General features: G+C 59.2%; 1 protein-coding gene across 2 annotated transcripts in view; it reads right to left on the bottom strand.

Annotated features, from left to right (window-relative positions):
- Positions 1–14538: 14538 nt before the first annotated feature.
- Positions 14539–23850, bottom strand: part of ITGB3 (integrin subunit beta 3) — a 43633-nt gene continuing 34321 nt past the window's right edge. The window contains exons 12-15 of one of the 2 annotated variants that reach the window (XM_037886877.2): positions 23545–23645; positions 22433–22549; positions 18909–19075; positions 14539–16684 (exon numbers count right to left, since the gene is read on the bottom strand). In XM_037886877.2, the coding sequence (XP_037742805.1) occupies positions 16616–16684; positions 18909–19075; positions 22433–22549; positions 23545–23645 (454 nt within the window). In that variant the 3' untranslated portion in view covers positions 14539–16615. The remainder of the gene's footprint in view (positions 16685–18908; positions 19076–22432; positions 22550–23544; positions 23646–23850) is intronic. The other variant, XM_037886878.2, reaches the window with a different exon arrangement.

Here is a 23850-nt window from a genome sequence, read left to right as displayed (position 1 = left end):
CTGTGAACAGCCTGAATGAACCCAAGAAAACAGAGGGAACAGGAAAATGCCATCTCTTTGTTGTCCATAATTTACTTCAATTCAGCCCTTTTAGGAACACAGGAATGGCCAGATTGGGTCAGACCCAAGGCCCAGCTAACCCCGAATCCTGCCCCCCCACAATGGCCAGTGCCAGCTACTTCTGAGGAAGGTATAAGACCCCCTGCAACAGGAAGCTGTGGATACCTGTCCCCAGGTAAAGTCTCCTCCCGACCCCCCAACAGCTAATACCTGCCGCTTGCCTAGGGCCTGCTGGCTTTTCCTCTGTCCAGCTCCAAGAGCTTTACAAAGCCTTACATTTGATAGATGGGAAAACTGAGGCACCGAGCAGGGAAGTGACTTGCTCAAGTCACCCAGCAGACCAGGGAATGGAACCCAGGCCTCCTTCTCCTAGGCCACCCGGCCTCCCCAGCTAGAGTGAACCATCCCTTCCAAAAATCGTGGGTTTTTCTTAAAGCATTTACTGTTCCCAATTACCCCGCCCCTCAGAAACTCGGACATGATTCAGATCATCTTCCTGAGCACGTCTGAGTGCACGGACAGCCTGTGAACAGGGGACACAGATCTGTTACGATTTAAAATGGTGAAACCCCCCCACGCTCCTGCCCTCTCCACCCCCCACAAAAATTTAGTTTTTCAACAAATACCTGAAAAATTTCACCGCACATGAAAAACCCCGTTCATTTCTGTCGAGCATTTTTTTTGGTGGAAGGGACCAAAGAAATCATTTCCCAGCCAGCTGCAATCAGCCTCTCTGAACTGATTCAATTTCTGGGGTATGAGGGAGTACGCGTGCGACCCACAAGTCCGGGTTACCTTCAACTCTCTGCACTGCCCAGGGCTCGTCTTCCCCCACCTCCTCATACAGATTCATGTAGAGGTTATTTAAGACTTTACTCCTCCTGTCAAAGAAGCAGACGCACACGGAGTCTCGGCGTTGGCCCGGGTCACTGACCGCAAATGGTTCCGGGGACGCAGATCTCAGACCCCCTTGTCACTGTGAAAGGCTCACAGCCTGGTGGGGACAAGCCCAGCATGGGCAGCAGCATCAGGCTGAGCCGCCCTCCTCCGTGCTCTGCCGGTGGCGACTGCTGCCAAAGGGGTCTGGCGGGAAGGAGACCGCCAGGAATTCCCGCTCCACGGCGCCCCCCAGACGGCCCCGAACAGGGCCAGGAGCAGGGAGATATGTGGATATCTGTCTGGACGGAGACTCACCAGCTGAGCAGAGAGGCCAGCAAACAGCCGTGGGGTCTCCCTGTCTCTGTCCCCCAGTACCACGGCAGCTGAACTGGCTGGTTGCTACACTGCCTTTGAACCACTGGCCCTGGGCAAAAGGCCGCCTCTCATTTCCCCGAGCCACCCCCCTGATCTCGCACGGGATGCTCCGGCTCAGCCCACCCAGCCATTGAACGCTGAGGATCAGGCCGCGGGCCGGCCAGAGACGCTTCGCACCAGGCACAGAGGGAGAGGGAGTGTCTCCTGCTCCCGGAGGGATGCCGGACACCTGCCGTTCGGTACCTGGATGCCTGAGAGAAGTGCTGCTTGGGATAGCTGGGCGAGGGGGCCGTGCTCCTCCGTGGCCGAGTCCGGCCGAACCCCTTGTCCGCACTTTTCTTCTTCCTCCTGCTCGCTGCTCTCTGCTTCAGCATCGCCTCAAAGGAGGGGGTGATCTAGGGCCAACAACAGAGGTTCTGCACCAGTCAGCGGCTCATGCAGAGGCCCCTGGTGTGGAGCAGCTTCCCTGGGGAGTGGCTGGACCTATGACGCCAGCATAGAGGGGAAAAGTGCCCTAGACCAGCATAGCTAATGGGGGAATAAGCTAGACCAGCATGGCCCTTTAAGGGGAGTCAGGTCCAGCCTTGCCTTTGGTGGACCGGCTACCCTCCCAGCTGACCCCATCGGCTGGGGGGTTGGCTGGCCCGGTTCCATGATTAGGCCCAGCTGGGAAAGGGTCCTGGACTGCCCTCCCAAAGGTGAGAGCGCTCCGTTAGCAGGAGCAGCTGCAGAGAGGCGGCTGGCTCCTCTGGCAGGCCCCGGAGAAGGGTAACGTCCAGGCCAATGGCCTGGAGGAGGTTCAGGAGGAGGGTAGAATGAACTGAGAGGGGCAAAGGGGAAAAGCCCCCGAGAACCAAGCGTTAGGAGAATAAAACTGGAAATAGACTCTGGGTGTGGCAGGGAGCCCATCATGGGCCATAGGGACAGGCCAGCAACTTGCACAGTACAACATTCACCAGTACAACTGCATCCACACGAGGGCTTGTACTGGTGTAAGGATCTCAGTAAAAAAACCAAAACAACAACCCCACCCGACCTGCCATAGCGATCCCGGTACAAAACCAGCATGTAGCCCAGGGCTGTGGTGACAGGGGAGGTGGGGAGAGTCTAGCAGGGAAGGGAATACAAAGGGGGGAGCAACATGAGCAGGGTGGGACCCCTGAGCACCGTGAGGGAAAATCATTTCTAGCCTTTTGGGGGCCACGTTCACCGTGTAAGCACGCCTGGGCGCACGAATGCCTATCTGTCTGTGCATGGGGCCCCATGGGAGCAGAGGTGTCGTATGTGCTCACGGCAGTTTGTGCGTGCACGCCGATGTGAGCTGGGGGGCGTGTCTGTGTGAGCATGCGTGCATCACTGTGTGAACGCGTGTGTGCCCCTGCGTCTCCATCTGTGTACATGCAGGCGTGTGTTTTTGTGCGTGTGTGCACACGGACCAGCCGTGCTGGTTCTCACCTCAGTTGCTTTATCTGCCTTTGGTACACACTCCCTGCGTCTCACGTGCTTCGTCGGCGTCGCCGGCGCGGAATCTCGCCTGAATTACCGAGAAACCCCAGGGATTAGGGCCGGGGCATTATTTTCTGCCTCTTTGTGTCTCCTTGTCTTTCAGGCCAGCTGCGTTTTACCCGAGAGGAGCCCATGCAGGGATGCTGGATCTGGCCTTGTCAAATCTTGGGCAAGTTTGGGTCCCAGCCAAGCTACCAGATCCTGGCTTGGGACTGTCTGTACCATGGGCCGAACCACAACCCAACTCCAAAGAGCCTGAGCTGTGGGGAAACTTCACGAGGGATCCCGCTCTGGACCTGAACATTGCGGCCTGGGCTCAGCGAGCCATTCCCTGACCAGGCCAGGAGAACGCGCGTTCCTCCAGCTGCATCTTCACAGGGGAAGCTGTGGACTGTCACGCAGGCAGAAACCCAAGCCCTCTAACTCACACTGGGGAAAAGCCAATGGGATCACCCTGAGCTAAGCGATGGCCGAATCGGGAGGCCAGACTGATCAAGAGTTGCAGCCGGACAATGTGGGACTCCGGCCTGCTGTGTATGCCCCACGGCGTCGGGCCTGTGGCTGCAGCAAGAGGGACCCATGCATTCGGCTTCGGGGTGCCCTGGTTCCCTCCCCACGGGTGGCCGGGATAGCTGTGCGGACGCAATCCCGGCTCGCTGCACATCTCCGGAGAGAACGGCCATCACAGCCCCAGAGAGCCAGCGTCAGCCTGCCAGCACATGGGAGACCCGAAGGTGGGTGGGAAGCCCAGTTACCTCTGCCTGGGGCCTCCAGACCTCAAGGACGGGAAAGCCCCCCGGCTTCAATGGAAGGACGGGTCTGGCCATTCCCCTCCCAGGCCTGGAGTTTAACATTAAGGCCCCCGTGCTGGGGGCTCGGCTGCTGACAGCCACACATCACTGGGGCTGGGTGCAAGAGAAAGGACCCCGCACCAGGCACGACCCCAGGCCCCCGAAGGGATGGACCGAGCCCACAAGGCGCATCGCGCTGCTCCCGCTTACTTTGCTTTCGGGCGAGAGCCTCTGGGCTGCTGCTTCCCCTTGGTTGCTCCATGGCCGGAGTTCTCCTGCCAAGCCTGCATGACGGAGGAGCGGGGTGGCTGCGGCAGGGTCTGCTGGTCTGGCGGCTCCCAGAGCTCCATCTCCTCCTCGGCCCCTTTAAATCTGAGCAAAGGGGCAAGAACCAAACATCCCCTAACCATGGCCAGCCGCACTCCCACGTCAGCCCGACACACGGCAGCCTCAGTGAGGCCCAGGGCGAAGTGCCTCAATGGGGGATTCCCTAGGCAGCCTCCTCACCCACACACCCAGGGGAGGTCAGCCTGCTCCGGAGCTGATTAGCAGCCACCCGAGGGAGACAGGCTGATACAGGAGCCTCTGTATTCATGGACGGACACCTACAAATCTCCATTAGCTGACGGCAGGGTGCGGTCCATTGCTCACAGCTGAGCTGTTCCGACTCCATCCTGTAGGGGCCAGTGGTGGCTTGTGTGCCCACACATACATGCGTGTGCTCATGCCCGTGCATGCACACACACACGCACACCCCAGTGCATGGCAGTTCCGTGTTTAATGACCCTGCTTAGATCTCTGTTAATTGCAGTTGGCGGAATTCATTCATTTCTCACATGTCACTTATGTTCCCGAACACCCCAGCTCCTCAGATGTGGGTTTCCACTAGCGACCTCAGGACGTGGCCCAGTGCAGAGCTTGGACTCCTCTGGTCACACTTAGCCCATGGGCTTCAGGCACCAGAGTCCCTTCTGTGACTGCTGAGTCTGGGCCAGAACTTTGGGAGACCCTGAGCTGCGACACTGGGCAACACAAGCTGAGCCAGAGAGTCAGTCTGTGTCCAGGGTTCCCTCTCTAGACCTGTTACCATCCACTCCTGTCTTCTCTCCAGGGAGGGGCTGGAGGCTGCTTGCAATGTCCTAGCCCAGGTGGGGGTCTGATAACCAGAGCCATGTCCTTGCTTTGCTAATTACACCTGTCCCCTGTTATGGCCGGAGCTGTGTCTGCCTAAGAGCGCCCCTGGCTCCATCCTTCTGCCTTGGACTTGGAGGGTTGACTCACCTCTGCTTGAAATCCGGCAAGCCTCCCCGAGTAGACTGACCGGAACTGGAGTGAGGCTTTTCCTCCAGGAGAAACCTGGCAGGGTTAAGGCGACACAAAGCCTGTTAGAACATCCAGGGAAGGCCAATGGCCTTCAGCACCCAGGGGCCACGGATTGATTTTTGCAGCAAGCTAGAAAATAAACGGTTAATTGACACTAGCAATCTGGAATTTCAGCCTGGGATAAACAATAGCTCTGTGAGCAGGGGCTGGGCCAGCAAGGGTTAATGATGCAAAGGGGAGGGGGCGATCATTGTGAAAACAGGAAGGAATGTAATACAGCAATTGTCCTGCACCCTCTAGGTCACTCCTTTGTGTATGTGTTGGTGACTAACAAGGAGGTAGGCATTCAGAGCGGCTTAGGACTTTAGATGCACATTTCCCATTAATTTCAACGGGAGATGCCTGCCTGAACCCGCTAGGAAGAGATGTTGCAAGGCCAAGTCCAGCCCTGAGAACACTCACTCCCAGGTATAGGGCATGCAGGCTGCTCGCTACAGTGAGAACTACCCTGGGGAGTAAACGTTGGCAGGAGACGAGAGCCTGATTCGGCAATCAGTTGCAGGGGTCTGATTGCAGGGTTGGGTCCTTAAACTGCAAGCAGGGGCAGGGATCTCTGGGGCAGATCCTCAGCTGGGGAAAATGGTCACCTGGCCACCACTTGGATTTCTAGAGGCTGAGGTTTTAGACCCATGTTGAACTCCAGAACGTACATTTCCCCCTTGCTGTGATTAGGGCCCATCTGCACCGAGACTTCTATATAGAAACTGCCCAGTTTGTGAAGTCAGTGGAGCGGGCAATTGACACAAATGGATGATCTGCCCCCACGTGTCTGGAAGGACTTGGCTGGCACACCCTCTGGAGACAAACAAGAACTGAGCAGGAATTTTCCGACCCAGCGGTTTTTCCATTGAAAAAACAGAAACAGAGCCAGGTTTGATGAAATTCCCAACTTGAGAAATGTTGGGGTTTTGTTTTTTTTTCCTAAATTGTCCAAAGGTTTCATTTCCACATTTTCAAAAAAAAATCTGGATTTCTGGCTCGCAACCCCTTTTTGTTTAGAAACCGAAGCCGATTAGACTGAGAGAAAGGTTTTAAAAAAAGAAAAGGTCAAAACTGGAACAAAACATTTCAAACGTATCAAAACCAAATGCTTTGATCGGCCCAACACAAAACAACAACTTGGTTTTCTGCTTCGCAATCAGACTTGGACATTTTGTCCCGATTTGAGATGGGGGGGAAAAGCGTGTCCCACTCTCACAAATACAGACGGGACGGGAAATCTGGTTCCCACCCAGCCTCGGTGCAAACGCACCAATTCCCATTCGCCTCTGGGTTGCAATGACTCGGGGCTCTTTGTTCTGCGAGTCAGGCCAACGGGTGCTTGGAGCTGCAGTGCAGTCCTGACGCAGGGAGGAGGCTGTTCCCAAAGGGCTCCTCCACCAGCTAGTGCGACAAAGCAGAAGTCAGGCCACTGACAGCCAACCTCTTTGTGAAGCGCCATCCCGCAGCAATGTTGCAAAGGCCGCCATCCACCTGCCAGAATTCGCTCCCTGAACTGCAGCTAAGTAAAGGCTCCTGCTGGCTGGGTGCTTGAGGTGTAATGGCTCCATCTAGTGGCCAGCTGGAAAAGTCGCAGCTCGTACCATAATGCTCTGCACGGGTGGACCCTTAAATCAGCGAGGTGCCACCTGCATAGATTATGTGGCCTAGGGGATAAAGCTCTGGACTGGCACTCAGGAGACCTGGTTTCCATGCCCAGCTTTGCCAATAGCGTCTGGGTGATGTTGGGCAATTCACACCCCCACTTTGTGCCTTGGTTTCCCCATCTGTAAAATGGGGACAATGATACTGCCCCCGTCCTGGGTAAAGCACGTTGAGATTGGCAAATGAAAGGCGCTAGATCGGAGCTAGGGGTTACTGCAATTAGTTTGCATTGCGGTAGCTTCTTGGGGCTTCAACCAAACCTATAAAGCGATCTTTAAATTTGAGGAAACTTTTGTTTGGTTTAATTCCTGTGTGGCTTTAGGAGGGGCGTTCTGAAAAGGGTCCTGCAGCTTCAGGAATGACTGTGTGTAGTAATAAACACCCCCGGGGGTGTGACAAGCTGTCCTGCCCCAGCTGTTACTTCGCTGTAAATCTATGTTCCGTAGCACTTACCCCGGCACACACAGAGCTGGGACAGGGGTAAGCACACAGTGGTCAGAGTTCTTCATAATGAGCCCGAACCAATTGTAAGGATAATGGGCAACGTTTTCCAAAGAACCCCCCCAGCGCCCAGGAGTTCAGCCCCACCGTCTCCCCACTGCTTCCCCTGGGGCTCTTCGCACCCCTCTCCCAGCTCCAGGGGGCTGTACCGGGATGTCCCTTCTGGGCTGGGGGAGGCAGCTCCAGGGCTCTTACCCCCAGTTCCCAGGCTGGGTGTTGCAGGGAGGGCAAGGAGCAGAGCTACCGTCCTGACCCCATTGCTCACAGGAGGGAGGGGGCCAGGATGCCCTGAGCTGCTGGGCTCCTTAGCTCCCCCCTTCTGCTCCTGTGCGAGCGGCTTGCGGCTGCTGAGGGGAGGGAGATGGGGTGAGAGCTCTGCTGGCGGCAGGCTGCTCAACCCAAGGAAGCAGGCAGGTGGGGCAGGCGGCCAGTCAGGGGGCTCATATGTGCTAGAGGGATGGAGCCCCCTGCTATCCCAGCCCTGGGCTCCCCCCACCCAGCTCTGCCGGTGCCCCTCACTCCCGACCCGCAGCCCCCTGCTATCCCAGCCCTGGGCTCCCCACACCCAGCTCTGCTGGTGCCCCTCAATCCCGACCCGCAGCCCCCTGCTAGCCCAGCCCTGGGCTCCCCCCACCCAGCTCTGCCAGTGCCCCTCACTCCCGACCCGCAGCCCCCTGCTACCCCAGCCCTGGGCTCCCCCCACCCAGCTCTGCCAGTGCCCCTCACTCCCGACCCGCAGCCCCCTGCTATCCCAGCCCCGGGCTCCCCCCACCCAGCTCTGCTGGTGCCCCTCAATCCCGACCCGCAGCCCCCTGCTATCCCAGCCCTGGGCTCCCCCCACCCAGCTCTGCCAGTGCCCCTCACTCCCGACCCGCAGCCCCCTGCTATCCCAGCCCTGGGCTCCCCCCACCCAGCTCTGCCAGTGCCCCTCACTCCCGACCCGCAGCCCCCTGCTGTCCCAGCCCCGGGCTCCCCACACCCAGCTCTGCCAGAGCCCCTCACTCCCGACCCGCAGCCCCCTGCTATCCCAGCCCTGGGCTCCCCCCACCCAGCTCTGCCAGTGCCCCTCACTCCCGACCCGCAGCCCCCTGCTATCCCAGCCCTGGGCTCCCCCCACCCAGCTCTGCCAGTGCCCCTCACTCCCGACCCGCAGCCCCCTGCTGTCCCAGCCCCGGGCTCCCCACACCCAGCTCTGCCAGAGCCCCTCACTCCCGACCCGCAGCCCCCTGCTATCCCAGCCCTGGGCTCCCCCCACCCAGCTCTGCCAGTGCCCCTCACTCCCGACCCGCAGCCCCTGCTATCCCAGCCCTGGGCTCCCCCCACCCAGCTCTGCCGGTGCCCCTCAATCCCGACCCGCAGCCCCCTGCTACCCCAGCCCTGGTCTCCCCCCACCCAGCTCTGCCAGAGCCCCTCAATCCCGACCCACAGCCCCCTGCTATCCCAGCCCTGGGCTCCCCACACCCAGCTCTGCCAGTGCCCCTCAATCCCGACCCGCAGCCCCCTGCTATCCCAGCCCTGGGCTCTCCCCACCCAGCTCTGCCAGTGCCCCTCAATCCCGACCCGCAGCCCCTGCTATCCCAGCCCTGGGCTCCCCCCACCCAGCTCTGCTGGTGCCCCTCAATCCCGACCCGCAGCCCCCTCCTAGCCCAGCCCTGGGCTCCCCACACCCAGCTCTGCTGGTGCCCCTCAATCCCGACCCGCAGCCCCCTGCTATCCCAGCCCTGGGCTCCCCCCACCCAGCTCTGCTGGTGCCCCTCAATCTCGACCCGCAGCCCCCCGTTACCCCAGCCCTGGGCTCCCCACACCCAGCTCTGCCCGTGCCCCTCAATCCCGACCCGCAGCCCCCTGCTATCCTAGCCCTGGGCTCCCCACACCCAGCTCTGCTGGTGCCCCTCAATCCCGACCCGCAGCCCCCTGCTATTCCAGTCCTGGGCTCCTCACACGCAGCTCTGCCGGTGCCCCTCAATCCCGACTCACAGCCCCCCATTACCCCAGCCCTGGGCTCCCCCCACCCAGCTCTGCCGGTGCCCCTCACTCCTGACCCACTGCTCCCAAACTGTTCCAATTCGGAGTCGTCACGTACAGCACACCAGGTCCCTCATTCCTGATTGAACTGAGATCCTCAGCTCTCCGTGGGAGAATGGACAAGGCCCTGCCACCCAAATCCACAGGTCCACGTTAAACCTTTAGTGCTAAACTCACCCTGGGTTTACGAGCGAGAACCCAACTTACCTTCCAGGAGCTTCTTTGCCTGGCACTCACACTCCTGAGCAACAGCCTGCCTTAGGCTGGGTGGCTGAAAGCAGAATATTGGAGGGTGGCACTGGCCAGGCGGGGTGAGGGGGCACGGCTGGCACCGTGTGGCAGGGCTGGGCGGATGCCCCAAGCCCTACTCACCTGCCACAAGATCATGAAAAGGACATCAGCTTTGGCTCCGTGCAGGGGACCAGGGCAGGGTCCAGAGGAGCCTTGTGACAGCCCCTCGTGAGCATGAAGGAGATGAACGTGCAGCCCCGAGCTCGCTCCTGGCTCCCTGATGTCACTGTTCCGGCCTGATGTCACAGTGTACCGGGTGACAGAGAGAAGCTGGAGGGGCAGGTCCTGGTGCCTGGCCAGGTTGTATCCAGCAGGGCTCTAGGGCTCTGCCTTCTTCTCACTGGCCGGAGCCTGGGAGCAATGCAGTGCAGCTTCAGGGCTGTCCTAGCTACACCTCGCTGCACCATGGCCCCCAGGGGCCTTTCCAACAGACAAGATCTGTTGGAAGTTGTGGCCACTCCCCCTGGTCCCCATGCTCACCCCAAAACACCCCATATGCCAGGGGCCAGGCTGGGCGCTAGCGCAGAGCCTTGTGTGTCATTCCTGGGGAGACGTCTGGAAGCTGGCCAGCTTTGCATGGCCAGGGTGCCCCAAAGCAGCCGGGGTGGGGCTCGGATCCAGCCTTGAGTTGCCAGGGCGATCATGGCGAACGCTTCCCGGCTCAGCAGCTCCCACTCAGTCTCCCCCAGCAGGCAATGAGGTATGTGACAGATCCATCCCCGCACGAGGAGCGAGGCGGGAGGCCCCCGGTAACAGGCCAACGAAAGGACCTGGGTAGTGCCCAGAAAGCGTTGAAAGGGGCAGCTCTCCTTTGTGGGACAAGGACGAGGGCTCACCATCTGTGGACGGGTGGGCGTCCCTCTCCCGCTCTGTCCTCCTGGCTATTCCCCCGGCCCCCTTCTGTGAACACACAGGACTCCCAGCAGGCCCAGAAACCTGATTACCCGCCCCCCGCCAGTCAAAACAACAGCTGGGACACAGCAAGCCACATGCCCACTGATCACAGCGGCTGAAGGCTCTGTAGCTACTTCTATTGGCCCTGGCAGATTATTGAACTCTGCTGGTGGCATTTCACAAGGTCCCACTCTCTTCCCCTGCAGACGGTATGCAGAGCCGCCCCCGCGCCAGCCAAAATGCCCTCTGCTTTCTTCCCTGGCCTCTGCTCCTTTGGGCTCTCCCCTCCCGGCCTTGAGATGCTGTTTCATAGTCACGCTGCCTTTTCTGGCTAAGTCTTGGGGGCGTTTATGACGCTGGGCCGCTGGAAATGTACAAACGGCTGCAGAAGAAAGTCCTCCACAGCGGAAACACCCCTGGGGAGCACCACCAGTCCCTTGCAGCTGGTTGCTCGAGTCAGTGTTATTATCCCTGCAAATCATGGCAGGGTCTCACTGCTGCTTCCATGTTGCTAATTCTACATTGCCTGGAGCCGGGTTCAATTCCCTTTCGCCAGCACCGGGGCCTGACTTGTCTCTTTATGCAGAGCCCCAGCTAATCTCCCCCGCAGCACACCCTGGAGGGCATTTCACAGCTCCACCCTGATCTGAGACAGGCCACACAGGAATGCTTGGCTGTGGCCTGCGAGACGCTTTGCACCTCTTCTAACCTGTTATCTTCTGGTTTGTGAGGGGGTGACACATGCCTCAGGTTTTACTGCCATGGCCCCTAAGGACAATCAGAGAACAATTTTCCTTATCTAAAGTCTCATTTGCAAAACAATAGCGGCCCAATCTCTCGCTAGATTGCTGCCGCTCCTCATTCTCAGCATGAACCGCCTCCAGCTGTTGCAATTCTCAGGTTTTTCCTCAGTGCCAGTTTTGTAAAGGGACCAGGCAGCTCACCAAAGAGAAATCCACTCACAGGACTGCAGGCTGGGCACTGGCTGCTTTCTTTAACCGCAGCCCAATGTATGTCTGAATGGGAAACTCCCACTGAGCAAACAGGAGCTAAGGGGGAGGGGGAGGGTAACCCTATCATGACCATTCTGCTACATGGACTATGTTTCCGAAGCGGCGCAGTGTTCATTGAGGGTAAGCAGTCTTGCATGTTCCACACATTTGCTATCAGGGAGTGGCCCAGCAGATCCTTGGGTGGAGAAGTTATAACTGTAACTGTTAAAGAGAGCACCTGTGGACCCAGTGGCTGATTGACATACTGCATAGTGTGAGTCCTAGTCCCTGTACTGCTTTGACACAGGCTACAGGTTTGTTTCACCAGCAACTGAGGAGACCAGTAAGCTGTTAACCCTCTGGCTGGGATGCTGCTCGCTTTGGGGGTCCCCTGGCTGGTTGATTTACTGACAAGCCTCTGCAGTGTTTGGAAAAACCAGAGAGAGGCTGCCCCTCTTCCCGGCTCTGAAAGGTCCCAGTGACACCCGCCTCCTGGCATGGCCCCACATGGAGACTGGGAACTCACCTCCAACAGAAGAGCCCAGGGGAATTGGTTTGCTAAAGCAGAGCTGGGGAAATGTTATGCTGAAACTTTGCAGAGAGGTTGGTCAGAGTAACACAGCGAGGCAGGCTGTGTAAAGACCAGTAGATTCCCTGCCCGGTAGCTGTTGTTTAACAGGGCTCTGGAAGGATTCCAAATGCGATTCACGACGTACTCTGTGTATATTGTGTGTTTGTGTCCTAAGTCCCTGTGCAGGACTCTTTCTGAAGCCGACTGGGGACTGTTAAGGCCTACCCTTGGGGTGTTCAGACAATTGCCCTGCGGTTTAACTCTGTGGTTTTCTGCCCAGGCCTGAGAAGGCAGAATCCTGGGTTAGTGCAAGAAGGGGAACTCAATACATAACGTTATCTCAGCATCTACCCCGTTTCACTCTTCTCTGCACTCCACATCCTCTCCATCACTGGCTGCTTGTTGCAGAGAAACCCAGGGTCAATTTGGGTTCAGCCAGACCCTCACTGCCAGGGCTTGGCTTGGTCTGGCACCCGGCGGTGCAGCCTGGGGGCCCCTCTCGGCAGCTGCTGCTGTTTATCCTCCAGAATCTTAGCTTTTAAATGTCAACATTGTTAACGCCGGCATTACTCGTGCAGGAAAGGAGAGGGAGGGTTGCAGATCTCCCCAATCGAGCAGCAGGCTTTCCAAACTGCAGTCTTAAAACCTGCCCAGCATGGCCCTAAGTGGCCACTAGATGTCCCCATTGTTCTGGCCCATAACGTTCAGCCGAAATACCAGTTCCTGCAGGCCAGAGCATGGGCTGACCATCGCAGTGTGGATCTGCCCCAAAGTTTAGAGCATTTGAACCTGGAGTCGCACTCGTTAGAGGGGCCAGAAGCCAGCTGCAGCCTGGCACGGAAGGAGCAGGCGAATCCCCTCCCACCTTGCGCTTCCCTTCTCTTTGCACCCTGGGGCTTTTCGTTCATCCGGCCCGGGGTTCAGACGGAGCCTGATCTCTGACTGGGGCTTCCCCAGCCACTAATAAAGAGGCAAGTGGCTGCAGGAAGCAGAGTGCATCAGGGCTCTGACAAAAACAAACAAACCAAATCCCAATTTTTCAGTTCCAAATTTCCTTTAAATTAATTTTAAAAAAATAATTAAAAATGGCCCCAGTTGTTTTGATTTGATCAAAACAAAATCATCTTGTGCATCAGTCAGCCTCACCTCAGTCCCTGGAAAAATCATGGAGCAGGTCCTCAAGGAATCAATTCTGAAGCACTTAGAGGAGAGGAAAGTGATCAGGAACAGTCAGCATGGATTCACCAAGGGCAAGTCATGCCTGACTAATCTAATTGCCTTCTATGACGAGATAACTGGTTCTGTGGATGAAGGGAAAGCAGTGGACATGTTGTTCCTTGACTTTAGCAAAGCTTTTGATATGGTCTCCCACAGTATTCTTGCCAGCAAGTTAAAGAAGTATGGGCTGGATGAATGGACTATAAGGTGGATAGAAAGCTGGCTAGATTGTCAGGCTCAATGGGTAGTGATCAATGGCTCCATGTCTAGTTGGCAGCCGGTAGGTATCAAGTGGAGTGCCCCAAGGGTCGGTCCTGGGGCCGGTTTTGTTCAATATCTTCATAAATGATCTGGAGGATGGTGTGGATTGCACCTCAGCAAGTTTGCAGATGACACTAAACTGGGAGGAGTGGTAGATACGCTGGCGGGTAGGGATAAGATACAGAGGGACCTAGACAAATTAGAGGACTGGGCCAAAAGAAATCTGATGAGGTTCAACAAGGACAAGTGCAGAGTCCTGCATTTAGGACGGAAGAATCCCATGCACCGCTACAGACTAGGGACCAAATGGCTCAGCAGCAGTTCTGCAGAAAAGGACCTAGGGGTTACAGTGGACGAGAAGCTGGATATGAGTCAACAGTGTGCCCTTGTTGCCAAGAAGGCCAATGGCATTTTGGGATGTATAAGTTGGGGCATTGCCAGCAGATCGAGGGACGTGATCGTTCCCCTCTATTCGACACTGGTGAGGCCTCATCTGGAGTACTGTGTCCAGTTTTGGGCCCCACACTACAAGAAGGATGTGGAAAAATTGGAAGGAGTCCAGCGGAGGGCAACAAAAATGATTAGGGGACTGGAACACATGACTTTTGAGGAGAGGCTGAGGGAACTGGGGATGTTTAGTCTGCGGAAGAGAAGAATGAGGGGGGATTTGATAGCTGCTTTCAACTACCTGAAAGGGGGTTCCAAAGAGGATGGCTCTAGAGTGTTCTCAGTGGTAGCAGATGACAAAACAAGGAGTAATGGTCTCAAGTTGCAGTGGGGGAGATTTAGGTTGGATATTAGGAAAAACTTTTTCACTAGGAGGGTGGTGAAACACTGGAATGCATTACCTAGGGAGGTGGTGGAATCTCCTTCCTTAGAAGTTTTTAAGGTCAGGCTTGACAAAGCCCTGGCTGGGGTGATTTAATTGGGGATCGGTCCTGCTCTGAGCAGGGGGTTGGACTAGATGACCTCCTGAGGTCCCTTCCAACCCTGATATTCTATGATTCTAATGCAAACCCATTCCCCTCCCACTTTCCAATTTGCTGAAACTGTCAGCAGCCACCCGCAGGAGATACCAGCCATTACCGCTGTCGCCGGGCACTGCCCCCGCAGCCTGCAGCCAAAGACCAGACACGCTTGGAAGCCCTTGATAGTGCAAAACTTTTTTATTCGGTGCTGTATGCAAAGTCTGAGGTTGGGCCGATCTCAGTTGCGCCCTGGGCTCGTTTGTGATCAGTTCTGGAGTTCGCACCATGTAGGAGACAGACCCAAACTCCCCTCCTCTCCCCAGCCCTCGGGATCTTACCCTTGTTCTCAAAGGGGCAGCCAGCTGGCATCAGAGCTCCACCCCCATGCCCCTGCAGGTGCCTCTGGGAGGTCAGGGGGGCACCTCGCGACTATCCTGGGTTGACGTAGTCTAGACGCCAAAGGGAGCAGACAGTAGCTAAAGTGGAGCTGGGCATGGATGCCAGCCATCCCTGCCCTGTGCTGCAGGCTCTGGGGACCTGGGTTGCAGCCGCTCAGGAGGGAAGAGCTGTGGGGTAGCTCCTTGCCCTGGCAGGAGGGGGCGGTGCTGGTGCCCATCCAGGGCAGGGGGCAGCATGTCTGACTCTGCTGCTGCTTGACCTGCAGAGTAGCCACCAAGAACTCGTGGGCAGCGCGGGTTCCAGGCACGGCCCGAAAACAGGCCTTGGCCGCTGTCCTGCAAGGAGGGGAATTTGCTCCCTAGCTCGGGCTTGGAAAGCTGACGACGTTCCCCCTTCCCTTGCCCCACAAAACCACTGGTGGGAGTGACAATCTCACGTATCCTGGCTGGAACATTGCCCAGCTGAGGATCTCAAAGCACTTTAACATTCACTCACAAAGCCCCGCAAGCCACCTGGGAGGTAGGTATGGGCCAGGAGACCCATTTTTGGCAGATGGGGAAACTGAGGCCTGGCATGGCACAGCCAAAGTCGTGCAGGGAGCTAGTGGCTGAAGCAGGAGGAGAACCTGGGAGCCCTGAGCCCGTGTCTCTTACGCTAGCCCCTCAGCAGGAAGCACCCCCCAATCTTTGGCTGCTGTTCCAGAGAGAGAGATAAGAGGTTGTGTCCCAGAGGCCAATTCCCCAGTGTCCCACTTCCTTGCAGTAACACCTGGGGGGAATTTGGCCCCACACTAGTGGCTGGAGTGCCCCTTATTCGTTTCTTTGCATTACCACTATCTAGCACTTCCCAGCGCTTGATTGCAAAGGAGCATCAGCATCATGGTACAGAGGGGGAAACCGAGGCAGGGGGTGGGGGGGACCTGAGTGGCCCTGTGTGACACACCAGGTCTGTTGGCTGCTTGCTGTGGGTTGGAAACCCTGGTGGATCTAGGCTGGGGTGGGGCAGGTCCGGGGAGAGCTGGTGTCACACTCCGTTGTGTTCCCCTGTGTCACAGGGGTGAGAACTGACACAGGGGCCTCGGCCCAGCACGCAGCCAACCTGCCCCCGGGGTCAGGGAGCCGCTGGGGCACTGGCAGAGCGGATGCTACAGTCATCTGCTTTGTGTACAAACGCGAGGCGGTGCGGGGCGAGGAAGCAGCGCACGGCCTGGCCAGGGCGTTCTTGGGGGTTGCATGGTTTCTACCTTCCTAGGAAGCAGCCGGACCAGAGTCAGGAACCTGTGACTGCAAAGTGGCCCACTGTGGGAGCAGGTCCGGCGTCCCTCCAGGGCAGCGCTTTCTGCTAGCGGGCCAGGAGGGGAGCAGCACTGCCCAGTCGGGGAGGCGGGTCCTGCACCCAGGCTGGGCTAGTCGTGTGCAGGACGTGCCCCGCATGGGGAGGAAGGCCATTCAGAGCTTTTCCTTCCGGGCTGGAGAAAGGCAGGGAGATGGGCTGAGGCCGCGCTGTTCTCGTCCATCCTCCATCAGACTCAGCCACGAACACTCCCATCTCGAACGGAGCTCCCAGTCCCTGCGGGTCGGCCTGCATGCACGCCGCGGCGAGGCCGACTTCTCCTTGTTCCATGTGCAGAAGGGCAGGCCTCCCCTGGGCACGCCGAGGTAACGATGGGACAGTGGCGTGGCTGGAGAGGCCCAGCCCTGTGATACAGTGAAGTGACACGGACGCCAAGTCCTTGGCCCCAGCCTGAGGGATCATCATTAAATTACACAGACACCCCCACACCGGCTCTTCTGTAAACATGAAACGCTCCAGCACTGGAGCGGATCCCAGGGCCGGCGCCGGGGAAGGCGGGCCTCTTTACGAATTCCCGCGGTACGTGATGTTAGTGAAGGTGGAGGTGGCGCCTTTGTATAAGGGGTTGTTGGCCTGTAACAGAAACACAACGGACGTCGCGTCACACAGCCCTGCTCGCCAGCAGGCCACAAAGCACCAAGGGAAGGTAAATAGCATCAGCTCCCCTTTATAAATGGGGAAACTGAGGCACAGAGCCATTTGCCCCAGGACACAGAGCGGGTCAGTAGCAGACCTGGGACTAGAACCCTGGTCTCCAGGGTCCCACTCCAGTGCCCTCACTGCTGGAGCATGCTGGGTAATTTAAGAATTTCGGGGAGCAGAGTTAGGGTCCGTTCTGAGCGTGCCCAGCTGGGGCCTGATTTCCAGATGGGCTCAGCACCATCTGCTCCCATCCTGACACAGCCAGATTTGTGTGCAGAACCCTGGGCAATATCTCTGCCTAGCCGGGCGCTGCGCTCGGTTGGAAATCTGACCCATAACCTCAGCCCCCTGGTCCCAAGCACTGGTAAGAAAGGGGCAGGGTAATTTCAAATGGAGAGGAGGACACAGGTTCCCTCTCACTCTCTGATGTCTCATTCTAGTGCCTGTGTGCCAACAGACAGGGGCCCAGACTGGAGCAGCCTCTCTCCACCAGTTCAAATCCTCCCTAGGGGTCAGCCAAAGAGAATGCCGAAGCCTCGCCCTCAGGGACATTTCTCCCCTTCGCCACCCTGTTCAAACAGGACTGTGTCGGCCTGGAAGGGATCAAGGGCGGCACGCCAGGACTGAGGGGCACTGGCACTGCAGGCTGGCAGAGCTGGGTGTGGGGAGCCCGGGGCTGGGGTAGCAGGGGGCTGCGGGTCGGGATTGAGGGGCACCGGCAGAGCTGGGTGTGGGGAGCCCGGGGCTGGGATAGCAGGGGGCTGCGGGTCGGGATTGAGGGGCAGCGGCAGAGCTGGGTGTGGGGAGCCCGGGGCTGGGGTAGCAGGGGGCTGCGGGTCAGGATTGAGGGACACCGGCAGAGCTGGGTGTGGGGAGCCCGGGGCTGGGGTAGCAGGGGGCTGCGGGTCAGGATTGAGGGACACCGGCAGAGCTGGGTGTGGGGAGCCCGGGGCTGGGATAGCAGGGGGCTGCGGGTCGGGATTGAGGGGCACAGGCAGAGCTGGGTGTGGGGAGCCCGGGGCTGGGCTAGCAGGGGGCTGCGGGTCGGGATTGAGGGACACCGGCAGAGCTGGGTGTGGGGAGCCCGGGGCTGGGGTAGCAGGGGGCTGCGGGTCAGGATTGAGGGACACCGGCAGAGCTGGGTGTGGGGAGCCCGGGGCTGGGGTAGCAGGGGGCTGCGGGTCGGGAGTGAGGGGCAGCGGCAGAGCTGGGTGGGGGGAGCCCAGGGCTAGGATAGCAGGGGGCTGCGGGTCGGGAGTGAGGGGCAGCGGCAGAGCTGGGTGTGGGGAGCCCGGGGCTGGGGTAGCAGGGGGCTGCGGGTCGGGAGTGAGGGGCAGCGGCAGAGCTGGGTATGGGGAGCCCGGGGCTGGGCTAGCAGGGGGCTGCGGGTCGGGAGTGAGGGGCAGCGGCAGAGCTGGGTATGGGGAGCCCGGGGCTGGGGTAGCAGGTCAGCGCTGTGTGCAGTGAGTTTTGCCCAGTGTCTGGCTCTAGCCAAGGAGGACAGCGTCATTGTTATCAGCACCGCTACATTTCAAAGAACGGGGCCTAAGAATTTCATCAGACGCTCGTGCCCTGCCGGGGGCCCCTGGAAAGGTGCAGTGCTGCCTCGAACCACGCCGTGGGGGGAGAATGGGGGGTGGGGAAACCTTCCACCGACCCAGCTGCCCCCCTCCCCCTTTGGTGCTGAATTCCCCGCACTCCACGTGTCTCAGCCTTTCCAGCCGTGCCGGGCCGCTGGCAGGGATGGAAAAGCAGGAGGCGAGTGAGTCAGAAGGACGTGCTGGGGACGAGCGCTCAGGGGACGGGGGAGGCCACTGGGACATTCTCTCCCGCACACGGGCAGCCCTGCTGACTGGCATGTGTCCGGAGGGCAGTGCCCTGTAGCCAGACTTGGGCTCTCCCTCCCCAAGGCTCTTGATCTTCCCCTCCCAGCACCCTTCCTGCAGAGCATCTCCTGGCTTCTCAGGACCTGCCCCGGTCCCCTCTGACCCGCCAGGCCCAGACCCCCAGGGCATCGGGTTCCTGCCTGAATCCCCCACGTTGCCCCGGCTCACCCCACCCCTGACAGAGGGAGGGCGGGACACAGCAGCCGAGCACAGTCACCCCAACACACCGTGACGGAGGGAGAGGAGCGGGCTGCCCACCCGACTCTTACCGTGTCCCATTTCGCCCGGGCCCTCTCTTCCTCGAACCTGGCGAACTCCCGCCGGTCGTGGACGGTGATCAGGAGCTTCCAGATGAACAGGGCGGCCAGGCCGATGAGCAGGATGGCTCCCGCCACCACGAGCAGAACCATCAGGACGTCTGGCCCCTTGGGACAGTCTGGCAAGGGAAGGAGGGAATTAGTGCTCGGCCATTCCCTGCTTAACCCAGCGCATATCCTGCAGCTCCTCCACGCAGCTAAGCGACAGGAGAACGCCTTCGGCCAGCAGCAGTAGCCGGTCCCTTATCCTGTGCTACTGAGGGCCGCATCGCTCGCCCACGCGCAGGGCCGGAGCCTCCTGCGCTGAAGCACATGAGCATCCCCACTGCGTTACTCTTGGGCCGACAGGTGAGGTTTTCAAAGGGGCCTGAGCACCCAAATCCCCCTGCAATGCACCCTCGCTCCCTTTGGCTCCTTTGAATGCCCCAGCCAATGTGTCGGGGTGGGGGGTGAGAGGAGGAGACCGCCTTCAAAGGGCAGAGATTCCCAGTCAAGTGTCGTACGCTGGCTTCACATCACGCAGCTAGAAATGCAAGGAGTGCGGCCTGTGGCAGTGGGGACAGACCTGCAGGTCCCTGAGCTTCCCTGCCCCGACTGTAATGGGGATCCGTGCCCTGGCTCCCGGGGTGCTGGGAGGGCGACTGTGGTACAGACTGGGAGGTGCCCTGATGCTCTGAGAACGGTCGTACATCGGGCTGGGACCTCCCCTGTCCTCAAGCCAGCTGGTCCCCTCTCGTTAACCTGCTTTCCTCCACACATCTGATGGGCGAATCCAGGGCTCTGGGGCTGGGAGCAGAGTAGCTGGCCTCTAGCACCCGCTGACGGGCCGCGGCTCTTGTGGCTTTGCTCGTGTTTCGATCTGTCTGAAGCTCCCTCCCCCGCACCGAGCAGGTTGGCTCTCCTCCGCACCCCTCCCCTGCGCTGAGCTGGCTGGCTGTGTGCCCTGCGGCATCCGCTAACACCTCTGGGCGTGTCCGTGTCTGTCTGACGGAGGAGGGGACACATCCGCTCCCCAGGCTCTGACGCAGCACGCAACCCAAACAAACCTGAGCCACCCTTGCCCTCCTGTCTGCCGGGCCCAGCCCAGCCCTCGGCAGCCTGACTGTAATTACAGCTGGCGGCTGCTTTCCAAGGCCTTCGGGGAAAAGCTTGGGGTTGCTGGTGGCCCCCTAGAATGGGACGCGCCAGGGCAGTGGCTGCCTCCTGCTTGCGGATCTGCGTGGGACCTGGTGTTATACCCCTTCTGTACAGGGGACATGCCTCTGTCCATGCCCAGCCTGGGGCCGAAAGAGCCCTGAGGCTCCCCGAGATTACGCTGCAGTGCAGAGGGGTCACTGCAAAGCTAGGGAGCCCCAGGTGTTCTCTGGACAGGGCGAGGTCTCCACCGAGCTCGGCTCCCCGCCGTGCGCCCATAGTACTGAGCTGTGGAGACAAGGCAGGGCCGTGCAGGGGGGACGTCTGGTCTCTGCAGCCCACGCTGGCTGCAGGGACGTGCTGAGCAAAGCACAGGGAGATGGAGGCAGGAAGTCTCTGTGCTGAATGGCGTGAAACAACAAGGAACAATCTAGTCACGTTCTCACTCAGCCCTCTCAGACGGCCAGGTCCCGTGTCCGAGCCGCACCAGCCGGGACAGGCAAACGGCGGCTTTAAATCCTGCTCCCTGGTGTACTTTCGGGCAGCCCCTGCGGCTAGTCTAACATGCAGAGGCTCAGCCTGTCTGCTCCCCCAGTGCAGGGTGCTCCGGCCTGCTCCTGCCATGCCGTTCTCTTGGCCTAAGGCCGGTCAGCCAGGTATCCCCCAGGGGCTGGTGGCGCTGGCAGAGAGAGGCCGCAGCAGACCCCAAGGGGGACCAAAGCCTGAGAGGTGCCGAGGCTTTCCACCCGCCCCAGACATCTGGGGAAGCTGCCGGACCTGAACTCATTACACAGGGCCAGTCTGTATGAACAGGGCCTGGAGGAGGAAATGGATCGTGTCCACAGAGGTTCTTTGTTCTCTTCCTCATGTTTCGGTTGCATTTTCTGAACGCAAGGGGATGGGTCTCGCTCTCCCGGCAGCGTGAAGCATGGAAGCGTACAGCTGTGTGACGGAGACCAGAGTCCACCTGGGCTCCAGCTACTTTGGCCCAAAGCCGCTCCTGAGCCGGGGCTGCCAGACACGAGGCAGAATCGTTTCAGTTCGTCATATTCAGCCTCAGAAAACAGCCAGGGAAGCATCCGACAACAGAAGGGCCTGTAGCCCCAGGGCAAGGAAAGGCTATTTGCCACCCACGGGGCGGATGCTGGCATGCAGCGTGGGCTAATTGGTTGGTGCTAGTCCCTGAGATTTCCCAACAACGCCCAGCAGCATTAGGACTGTGAGCACGCTCATAGTTAATGTTCTGGCAGTTCCCTCGGGGGTGTGTGTGTGTGTGTGTGTGTGTAAACACAGGCACACACCCCCTCTCTTAGGAACTACTGTCATATAAATAAGACTAGAACCGAGCCGTCCTGACCCCCTGGCTCTTGCTTTATTCATTAGAATGCCTGTTGCCTTTAGAAATTAAATCCACATCACCCAGCCATGGGGAGACTTCCTGTGCAGCCCCCATGTGTGCTGGACCCCACCTCCCTGGAGAACCCATTGGGGCCGATCGCCGGTTTGTTGGTGGCATCCTGAATTCAGATCTTGGCCAGTGGGCTGGATCTGGGCCTGTCTCCAACTCCGTCATGAGCCAGGGACCTGTGTCTCCTGGCCGAGGGTGAAGGGGGGGTGTCTCAGAAGTGGATTAGGATAAAGGGCAGATGCAGGACAGAGAATTAACCAAGAGGGGGAGAGGGCAGCAGGCGGGGAGAGGAGCCCCCAGAAGAGCTGGACAACCAACGGAGCAGCCACCGGGGCACCGGATGCCAACTCCTCCCCAATTCCCGGGTGAATTCCCACTGGCTGCACTGGGTGTTTCTCTAGAGACAGTGAATGGCAGGGGGATGGGTTCAAGGAAGAAAGCTGAGCATGAAACCTACACCCCAGCAGCTCAGGTCCTGTCCCTGCAGTGTGCCATAAACCTCCCACCACCGTATGGAATAGGCCTGGGCTGAAATTCACACCCTGCCTATTATCCCTGGCCAAGCTGCTGTCTACTCCTAGGGCATGTCCGGCCTGTGATCACAGGGCATGAAAGCAGCTTGGGTCCGGAGCTGTACAAACCCGCCCAGCACCCAGGGCTCTGCAGCTGGGGCAGCTTGACTGCTAGTGGGATTCAAACTCGGTCAGCTCAGGCTGCAGTCCCGCCCTGTGATTACAGGCTAGACACCCCCCATGGAGAGGAAGCAGCTGTCCAGGCTGGACAGAGCCAAGGGCAGCCGACCTGCCCTGCAGAGATCCCATCCAGAAGCTGGGCTCCTCAGGGACGCCTGGCTGCGTATCTCCGCTCCCAGGGGCAGGAGCAGGGCCAGCCCGGGGGCTAACCCTCCTGGGCTATCGCTCGCTCCCTGGCTCACCTGGCTCCTCGACATAAAGGATGGATTTCCCGCTGGAGTCCTCATAATACTGGAACCGTACCACACAGTCGTTCTCATCCTTGTAGGTGCAGTTCACCGCGTCTTTACCCGTGTCACCTGCGGGGGGCGAAGGAGAGGCTGTCAGCCCAAACCGTGCCCCCCGGGTGGGGTTAACAGATGCTGCCCAGCTGGGCAGACAGTGAAGCTGAGGCCAGGCCTGCGAGTTCCCCCGGAGGCTTTGTCTAAACGAGGAAGAAGGTCAAGCCTGTGTTGGGCCAGGGCCCAGGCTAAAACAGGAGCTGAACCCTGCCTTGAGATCCCCAAGCCCCACCTCAGCACTGGGGTTATTACCGAGAGCCCCGGACCCGCTGCTCAGAGCGACCGCTGCTGCGTGGGCACCAGGATCCCGGCACTGGCTGGGTGTGTCCGAGCAAGGTGTGAAATCCCAAGGGACACCCACCACGTCCTGATGCTGCTCTTACGGATGGCAGGGCCGACCTCCCACAGAGCTCAACGGGAGTGGGATGGGGCCCCAGCTCTGTATTCGCTTTCCTGGCCAGCGCCCAGGGAAAGGAGGCTGGGGCTGGGCACGCCGGGGTGGGGGGTGGGGGGTGGGGATGATCCTCAGCGGGCAGGGCGCTGAGCTCCGGCTGCATTAGGCAGGAGGCCGAGTGGAGGTCAGGTGCATCGAACGTTCGCTAGCGACTCTCAGTTCGCTGTCCGAGTGCCCAGTTCAGCTCGCCTGCCTGCAGGCTTACCAACCAGCTGGCACGCATTTGTACCTCACTGTGCGGGGCGTCTCTATACAGCCCCAGTGAGTCCCCCCAGAAACGAGCAGCCTTTAGCGTCTCGTCTTGCAGGCCCTGCAGCGGGTGGCCTCTGCCTGGGGCATGCGGTTTGGATTCTGGCTCCGGTTTCCTGGCTCTGACTCAAAGGGAAAGCTCTGGCTCCCAGAGATCTCGCTGCCAGCCTCCAGCAGTTTACATCTGCTGTTCGTTTCTCTGCTGTATGTTGCCTCTCTCCCCGGCACTCGCGGTGACAAACGCTGATGATCCACCGCCCTGCCAGGCGTCCAAGACTCCAGCTGACAGCCCAGCTCCTCCCTTGCTCACCGAGTTCCTGCACTTCCTGGATCTCGTCCCGGCAGGTGCGGCTGCAGGTTTGCTGCTCTTTCAGGGTCCCCCTCTCAAACTTCTTACACTCCACGCACTCCCTGAGGAGGAGGAGAAAAGTGACAAAGGACAGGAACATCAGCGGATGCTACAGTCAGCTCCAGGGCTCCCCGGGAAGCCTTTGGGTTTGGGGCTCAAAAATCAGACTCACAGCTGGGGGCTCCCGCAGGATCCCTGAAGCAGCTCTGCCAAATGGAGAAGGGGAGGGGAGAAGGGTCCCACCCCCATCTGCTTCACATTGTTCCC

Source organism: Chelonia mydas, chromosome 27, assembly GCF_015237465.2.
Source record: "Chelonia mydas isolate rCheMyd1 chromosome 27, rCheMyd1.pri.v2, whole genome shotgun sequence".
Classification (NCBI taxonomy): domain Eukaryota; kingdom Metazoa; phylum Chordata; order Testudines; family Cheloniidae; genus Chelonia; species Chelonia mydas.
The sequence above is the reverse complement of the archived record's forward strand: the minus strand, read 5'-3'. Positions and strand labels throughout refer to the sequence as shown.